Source organism: Petaurus breviceps, unplaced genomic scaffold (genome assembly GCF_028583685.1).
Source record: "Petaurus breviceps papuanus isolate PSGF00001 unplaced genomic scaffold, PetGlider_PUasm1.0 186, whole genome shotgun sequence".
NCBI classification, from domain to species: Eukaryota; Metazoa; Chordata; class Mammalia; order Diprotodontia; family Petauridae; genus Petaurus; species Petaurus breviceps.
Genome location: NW_027185798.1, coordinates 31,924,368 through 31,933,401, shown reverse-complemented (window position 1 = coordinate 31,933,401; position 9,034 = coordinate 31,924,368). Strand labels below are relative to the sequence as shown.

The 9,034-nt window shown below is 38.6% G+C and overlaps 2 protein-coding genes across 10 annotated transcripts in view; one reads left to right on the top strand and one right to left on the bottom strand.

The window, feature by feature from the left end:
• Positions 1–9,034, top strand: part of BNIPL (BCL2 interacting protein like) — a 479,949-nt gene that overhangs the window by 260,927 nt on the left and 209,988 nt on the right. The gene's annotated exons all lie outside the window — the stretch shown is intronic.
• ARNT (aryl hydrocarbon receptor nuclear translocator) overlaps positions 1–9,034 on the bottom strand; it is a 59,847-nt gene that overhangs the window by 23,241 nt on the left and 27,572 nt on the right. For 5 of the 9 annotated variants that reach the window (XM_069090057.1, XM_069090056.1, XM_069090055.1 and 2 more), the window contains 4 exons: positions 7,830–7,874; positions 4,729–4,773; positions 1,929–2,142; positions 531–744 (listed from right to left, as the gene is read on the bottom strand). In XM_069090057.1, coding sequence (XP_068946158.1) covers positions 531–744; positions 1,929–2,142; positions 4,729–4,773; positions 7,830–7,874 — 518 coding nt within the window. The remainder of the gene's footprint in view (positions 1–530; positions 745–1,928; positions 2,143–4,728; positions 4,774–7,829; positions 7,875–9,034) is intronic. The other 4 variants (XM_069090059.1, XM_069090058.1, XM_069090064.1 and 1 more) reach the window with 1 other exon arrangement.

Below are 9,034 nucleotides of genomic sequence, written 5' to 3'. Positions count from 1 at the left end.
TTTGAAAAACCCAGATGTTGATTTGGTATGGATGTAATGGTTGGACAGTTTGGAAACCTGTCTACTTGATCTGTTTCTCTGTCTTGATAATTCTGTCTGTATACTCTGAAGTTCGGGGTGCTGACCTTTTTCCCCTGAACTAGGTAAATGATACATATTTGATCGATTAAAGTAAGCTTGTTAACCCATTTTGAGTTGCTTTCCTTTATCAAAGCAGATCCAAGAACCTGTATTGGCAGCAAACCCTGAGGACACTTGGGGTTCCTGCTGCTACAATGACCCAAGGGTAAACAATAAAGACTTGATTTTATTGGATTAGAAGTTCTGGAGACAGTGCATTATCTTAGCTCCTTTTAAGCCAACACAGAGAGGAAAAGGAAGGAGAGAACAGGGAAAAAGCACAAATATCACTCCTACCTTATGGCAGCATGACAAAGCACTCACTGGCTTTGGAGTCAAAGGACTTAGATTCTGCTTCAAAACCCTTAGCGTCCCTTTTCCTTCCCACTGACTAACTACACAAGTCTCACCAGTTAAAGCGTTTTCAGAAGTGGAGAGCTGCTCCCGGAGCTTATCAACATCATCTGGGTGTACTTGATCATAAAGCGTGCTGCCAAACCATTCAGACTGCGGCTGGTTCAAGACAGGGGTCACTGAGTCAGATACATATACCACTCGGCCTGTCTCACACGACACAATGAACAGAAAACCATCTGCTGCCTCTAGTATCAGGTGTTTGAGCTCCTGCCGAAAGTAGAGCACAAAGAATATGATAAATTCGGAGTAACCAAGTTATTTCCATCAATGGAGGACCTAAGGAGTCTGGACCTATTATGACCATAAAAAGCTTAATTTCAAAGTAGTACCAAGGCTCCATCCCTTATCCACTTTTCTTTCATCTTAATTACAGGTGCATTTGTAAAGTATGTTATGATAAGGTCCTATTAAATTTTCTATATGTATTCACATAAATATCCAATTTTTCTGGGTCTTAGTTTCCTCATTTGTTAAAAAAGGAAAAAAGACAACCTTTTCTAAGATTCTTTCTACTTCCACTCTGTTACCTGAATCTTTATATAATCTTTATAGAAATTCTCCTATGTAGAATCTGGAAACAAATCTGTGTCCTTTTTAGTTTGCTTAAAATCCCTGTTTAAAGCTCTTCTACTGTAGGAAGTCCAATGTGATTATCCTCACTAAGCTTTCATTATTCCATTGAATTCTGCTTTATCTCTAGCACTGATTTATCTAGCATTATACAATTTCTATTTCTTCTTGTCATTTTTTTAATGCCTCTTATACTTGACTGTTGGCTCTACAAAAGCAGAGATCATGTATCCTCCTTTGGAATCCTCCAAGTACGCAGTTCAGAGCTCTTTCTTAGAGCAAAAATTCACGCAACTGCCAACAACTGGACATCCTTCTTTACTCATTTAAACTGTAGCATCATTTAGTATCAGGGACTATTCTCCATTCTCCATAAATGCTTATACTCAGAGGAAGTCCTAGTCCCTCATACACATCACAGGTTGAACGAGAGATCTCTCAAAGCTGTTCCTCTTCCTTATCAACTCTCCTACCCAAATTAATCCACTGTAAATTAAGTGTTCATGCCAAATTCCAAAATCCCCATCAGCTTTAACCAGTCCCTTCCTTACTTCATAGTCCCAACACTGATGCAGTTGACAGCCAGGAACAGTAGCAGCCAAAAGGTCAAAAAAGATGGTGAAGGAATGATGTTACTATTTTTATTGCAACTCATTTTTCAGTCTTTTTTTGCTAAATTGCTGTGTCCTTCAACACTTCATATAGATTCACCCTACTCTGACATTGTCTGAAAAATATAGTTATTTACCCAAAGAGGAACAAAGCTACAAAATGATCCACCCAATTCCCAGGGCCCCTTAGGGCTGGTGGGACCCAGAGACCTGGTCAGTAAGGAAGGATGGCTTATAAGTGCCATCTGTAGAAGTGTTGCCAGTTCCCCTCAAGGATTTCATGTGCGACACAGCCATGCGTAAGATGGTCAGTTTGTCGGGTTTTCGGGCCAAGGCACTGCAGGTGGGTACCATGTCTGACAGTTCTGTGATGTAAGCTGTCATCTTGTTCCGCCGTCGACGTTCAATTTCACTATGATTTTCCCTACATTGAGAGAAAGGAGAAAAGCCCCAACAAGTAGGTCATACCCAGTCATTTAGTGTCATAAAGAAGCAATGTACCTACCAGACAGGCTGCTGAGAGATGTGACATTTTGTTTTAGTAGTGCTAAAGTCTTCCAGAAGTTAGGAGGGATGGCTACCCCTCTCATGCAGCTCATGCACAAAAGAGAAAATGATACAAGGCAGAAGAGAGGGCAGGAAGAGCCCAGGGTCTCCCAGCTAACCTAAAGGAGCCCTTCATTTCATATCCTTTGAAAACTGCCCCTCAGCAAGAGTTGGTAGTTCTTTTTCAAGTAAAGGAAATTGACTTCATTCACTGAAGTTCCTAAAGAATCTCTATTTTCAAGTGGATGACATTATACTCATTTATTAAACTTTTCAAAGGGTGACATGGGGAAACAACCTGTTTACCTAACACAAGTATAATTCAGAAAGTGGCCACAGAAATATGACTGTAAGTACACGTTTTCCTCATGCTGCTCCACTCCTACCTTATGTCTTGCTCAAAAAACACAGGGCAAAGTTGAGGATATTCTGTTAAAAAGTTATACATGCTACTCCTGAGACAGAAAGTTATAACTTCTTTAACTAATAAACTAAACTTTTAAACATACATTTCACTACAAGATGCTCTGTAATGGTAAGGGAATTTGAAGATCTTCCCTGCCCCTTAATAGGCAGAGGGAATCTGAAGATCTTCCCTGCTCCTTAATGGGCCCCACTTGGAGCCCAACAAGAGAAGTGTGCTTAGGGGAGGGCTTGTTTTTCCAGGTAGGCCCACACCTTTTGGTACTTCGTAATTAGGCAGTGGGTCATGAAGGTTGTGATGTCCTCTGATCCTGAAGGCAGCTATCTATATACACTGAGGTGAGGTTTTGCTTTGGGGCTCACTTATGGGAAGAGCTGTGTGATTTGGCCAGATGAGATTCTGGGTAACTGTTAAGCCCCCCCCCCAGCTTTGAAAACCCAGATGTTGGTGGTTCTCTGTCTGGTAATTAACTATGTATGTAATGGTCAGACAGCTAGAAGCTCTGTCTGTTGGTCTGTTGAATTGTGTTATTTTCTCTGTCTGCATTTTTTGTCTGTGTGTGTATGTGTGTGTTTACTTAAAGACTGTTGACCCCTTTAAAATTGCTTTCCTTTAGAAAAGAAGATCAAAGAACTTGTGGTAGCAGTCATCCTGGGTATGCTAGGGTGCTTGCTGTCACATGCTCCCAAAAGGGAGCACACATCTGAGACAGAGAAATGAGTGAAAATTATTCTAGAAGACCTAAGGGAGGCAGACCACTTTATGACTTCAACGTGAGGATAAATCGTGGGATCTAGGTTTGACTAGACTGTCATTTTAGGGACAGAAAATCAGGTCTCCAACATTGCTTTCCCAAAACTAAAACAAGATTTAAAGTATTTTACAGATAAAAGGAACTTCAGATATAATACAACCACTTTGTTTTACACATGAGGAGACAAAGGCCCAGAGAGGCTAAAGGATTTATCCAACGATACCCAGTCACGCAATGGCAGAACACTTGAACCCAGGTCTACTGAATTCAGGGCTCTTCACATTAGGCCATGCAAAATGAAGTTTTCTAAAGAGTGTGCTAGTTAGTAGGAAATACAGCATGAAATACTAACAGAAATTTTGTGGCAAAGATGGAAAAGGACAGGTAATAAACAAGAGGTGAAAAAAGCATGGAAAAAAGATGACAGAGCTTTAAAAGAAAATCTCCTAAATAGCCAACCCCAGCTATTCATCACATACCAAAGAAACTTTGACCCATTTTCTGCTACTCTCTTCCTAAGATAGGGTTGAGAGCCAGCATAAACAACCATAAAGTCTTCCTGCACAAAGAACAGAGGGAATTCCCCTACACAGACCTCTAATTTCATGACTCTATGTTACTTCAGAACACCTCAAACTCCACCTTTAGAGTGGGAGCAGACACCTGTCTGACAAGTGTCTGACACCAAATCCCAAAGAATGAACTTTCTGATGACCACAAGGAAGCTGCCAAGATGATTCTGAGCAGCCACAAGCAAAGCCTCCATCACTGGGGCAATGCAATCCTTTTGTGGCACAGGAATGTGGCTACAAAACAACACCGGAAACCAGGATAGACGGTTTTCTAGAGCAGCAGGGAAGGAACTGCTGTGGTTTAACATGGCAGGAGATGACCTTAAACACGGGGTATTTTTCGGCATTTGGCTTTCTGACAAGAAAGCATGTCCCTGCCAAAGCACAGACTGGCACAGCTGCTAAGACTGTGAAAGCTTTCTGTTCTCTAAGCACTTGATGCTAGGGTACAAAGGAAGAATAAAACTCTATCACTAAGGGCCATTTTCTAAATTTTTAAATTTAAAAACTGGCCATTTCCCCCAACCCACATTATTCTTCTGAGGAGAAGCCCAAAAGGGCTTAATTTCACTTCCATAAGGTGCCATCTTCATCTGTCACAGATAAGAGAAAAGCACAAAGAGGAAGGTAAATAAAAGGAAAAGTTTAGATTGGGAAGGAGGAGAAAGAAAAGGAGCATTGTGGGCTTCACCATGCTGAGCACTGTTCTCCTACCTGGCAAGTCTCTCTTTATCCGCTGAACTCTGCTCATCATCCGACCTAAAAATAAAATTGATGAACTAAGCTAAAAATTTTTAATAAAGAGAAATGAAAGGAAGATGGGCAAAAGGGAAGAAAGATAAAATGGAACAGGGAACTCAGCCCATAGCTATGCAAAACCACCTGTTAGAACAAAGAAACCAACATGGGAGACAAAGATCAATTTAAAAGAAACTATGAATGACCACCATCTGAACATAAAGCACTTCACAACCTGGATTAGACCTATTAAAGCAGATGCTGAGATACCTAAAGTCTGTAAAAGAGGAATCCAAGAGAACGCAGGAGGCCTGCTCTGTCATCTACTGCTCCCTCCCCTTAAAGGAAAGAGATATGCTGCTACTCAACAAGGTAACAATTGCTTACCATCTGACATTAAGAACAAGTTATCATCAACAGACACATATGTATGCTGAGTCATAGAAAACAACAGGGTCGCACTAGAGAGGCCATATAAATAGCATGCAGAGCACAGTTTCTGGCACTCTCTTTAGTCCTTGTTTTTCCAATAACTCCTGCTTTCTATTCACTCATTCACAACTTAAGCAGCTCTCTGCAGAAAAACCACAACACCCTTGTTACTCTAGTATCATCCTCTCCTCTCAAGGGGAAACAATGGGTTACCAGTAACTTTTCCTGGGAAACTGAGGTGCCTCAGTGGCAACTGAAGAAATATCACCTAGTGTGGCACAGGAGAAGACCAAAGTGTCAGCAGCTGATTCTATTGTTTGGATATCTGCTGCAGCTTAAGAGACAAGGCACACTATGCTATATTAACATGAAGAACTCTTACACAGCTATTACAACTGATGTTAATATCTAGAAATGTTTATGTGAAATAATGTTTCAGTGAAAAATGGAGAACACAAAATAACACATGCACAATGATTGTAAGTATAAAAAATATATCCTGTACCCTCAAAGATCAGAAGAAAATGGAGATTAATATAAATAGCTCATCATTCATTAGGTTCTCCTCCCTCTTCCTGATATTAGCAAGGAAAGCAGCTTAATTTTCTTCTCCTTTAAAAAGCCAATAATTCATTCTTTTCAATAAAGGGTAGAAAATTATCCCCACACTTGGGAGTCTGTAAATTCATTCTACTGAAGACTGCAGGAAAGAATGTGAGAGGTGCTACATAAGTCCAACTATCAGGGCTGGTTAGCACATGAGAGGACTTGTATTGGGAGAGAAATTAAATTTCAGGAAAATTAACTCAAGAGAAAATTCAAAATCAGACTTTCACAGGCACCTAAGCACAACAGTCTAAGTTTCCGTTTCCTGAGAAAACTACCTAAGTGGAATGGATAATGAAAATCAAGAGAGAAACAAGGTCCAGTGGCCATCACTATAACCTGACCTTTTCCTGGCCTGCAGCCTGTTTTTGTCTACTGGAGACTAAGAATTGTTTTCTATTTTTAAATACACTATTTAAAAATGTAAAAGTGACCCTCTTCTACATGTACGTTCTAAAGCCAGATGGGACTTTGAAAGCCACAGAGTCCCATACCCTTCTTTTCCAGATAAAGAAGTAAAGTCCCAAGAATATGGGTCACAAGTGGCAAAATGGTATTTAAAATCAGGGCCTCTAATTCTCCATTCAACACTCTTTCCAACCGTACCACATTGCTCTTGATCTGAACAGCTGCATTACAAGTAACAATTGCATCTTAAAAGAATAAATTTTGTTTGTAGAGAAGCCAGGCAACATCTGAAAGCAGTATAGTCTATAATTTATCATCCTAACATGGACGGCAAAAATATTCTCCAAATATCCGTGACTAACCTACTGAATTAGTGCTGGTTCATCTCCCAATGATTTAATAAGTATCTACTTCAATAAGTTGTGCTAAAATGACATAACCAAGTTAGGTCCTGTCAATTTTTCCTTCAATACATGTTTCTATGATGTTGTGTTGTCTCTGAAAAGTCTACCATGGCTGCCTAATACCAAGCTATCAAGTTTAATCTCCTTTGTTCAGCCTGAGAGGTCTCCCATAACCCAGTCCTATTCTCCCTATGTCCCACTACTTCCTAATCCTCTGATCCAGTCAGATCAGTTTCTACAGACAAAGTGAATGAGTTTCTACTTCCATGCTATTTTTCCTCAAATGGAAAGGCTTTCCATTTCTCTATTCAAAGTCCAATTTAAAATCCATCTCCTTCATGAATCCCTCCCTGACTATTCCAGGACTCACAATTCATCATCATCCTTTTCTCAGAAACCCTACCATACTTAGAATCTGTACCACACAATTAAGCATTTGATTTTATACTGCCTTATATTGTTTGTTATTTAATCTTCCCAAATAGACTAATATCTTGAGGACAGCAACCAAGTTTTATGTCTGTTCTTCATAGCATATAACAAGGTGTTTACTAGACACACAGTTTTGAATCAAAACCATTATATACTTTTCTGATGAAGCACAAAATTAATCTGAAAAATATAAAAATAAAAAACTGTTTTAAAATGTACATATCTTCTAGGGCAAAAAAGTGCACAAATTGTAAAAAATATGTAAATACCCAAGTAATACTGAAAAAGAATATAATTTTTAATAAAGAAAAAAACTGAGTTTTTGACTAGCCATTTAAATGAACTGATTCTATTTCAAATAACATCCACTCTAGTTCTAAAAAACAATCCCATAACATTTTCCCATTTTTTAATGATGTAAAGACAATCTGAAAAGTCCTTCTGATCCAGGCCTAATAACATTACATAGATTTTAAATATCCACTTAACAAAAAGTCAAAGCAATTCCACGTGGCAATTAATTCAGATTTTGGCTGACACTGCACGGTACCCAGGTGGCACACCGCTTTAACAATAGGGGATGTGTATAAACATGGTAACATATGCCAATATATTTCTTTTCACTGTTTTATGGTGAAATGGTACGAACTTTATTAAAGAATAGGAGCTGGAGTTTTGAACCTTCCTAGATCTTTAAACAGGAACAAGACAGAGTAGGCAGACTAAGCCACTCCAGTCAGAAAAAAACAGTATGATACCATGGTATAGAGGACTAAAAGTCTGTATTAACATTACCTGGCAAACCGTTCTTTATCATTAGGCATCTGATCATCATCACATCTGAAAAAGAAAAGAAAGAACAATTTCAATACATTTTTGTCATTTAACTTATTTTTTCTGAGTTAGAAATGTTACATAATATAAAAGACATTATAGAAAAAGGGAGATGATGGAGGGGTACCGATGCTGTAGAAACAGCAGCATCCAAGCTAGAAAAGGCCCAACAGATTGTCAGTCCTTGCCAAGATCCTAATGTGACTATCATATATCAAAAGAGGCCAAAAAGAAAGAGGATAATCTCATATCTACATATATATAATTCTACATGTAGTACCATAACCACTCAAGAGAGGAATGGCTTAAATCATGGTTTGAACAATACAGTTTATTTTTTATTTAAATAATAAGCTCTATCCAGTAATCATCTGCTTACTAGGCAGATTATATCCTGCCCACTACAACAGAAACAATAATAAATTCTTACTGAAAATGAAATCTTTAGTATCTCCAGAGCCAATTTAACCTGTATGTGGATGATCTCATTTTCTTTCTCCTCCTTGTTACAGTAAAGTGCTATAAAGCCTAAACAGCATACAGTGAAAGGAGTCATGTAAGTTTTTTACAGTAAATGTACAGAAAGTTCAATCAGTTGCTGCTGAGGCTGCACTTTACACTATTCCCTCACAGATGCCCAAAACCTCAATACAACAGACCCACAGAAATGAAAATCTCTATAGATGAACTAATGCGGAGTAAAGTAAACACAACCAGGAAAACAACATATGCAAGAATAACATTATAAAAATAAACAAAACAAAAAGTCTTTGAAAGACTTATGAACTCTCATTAATACAAAGACAAATCATAGCTCCAGAGGACTAATGATGAAGAATGTTACCTACCTTTTGATAGAGGTAATAGACTAAAGATTCAGAATAAGACATACAATTTTTTTTAAGCAATTGGGGTTAAGTAACTTGCTCAAGGTTACATGGCAGTTATTTTTTGTGTGGATGCCAAGTATCTGAGGCCAGAACTGATCCTGGGTCTCCTGACGCCGGGGCCGGCGCTCTTGGAGACATACATTTTTGGACACAGAAATTTATTTTGTTTAACTATACATACATTATGAAGGTTTTGCTTTTCTTCTTTTTCAAGGGGGGGGAGACTGAAGGGAGAGAAAATAAATGTTTGCTAACTGAAAAATAATGTATTTTATA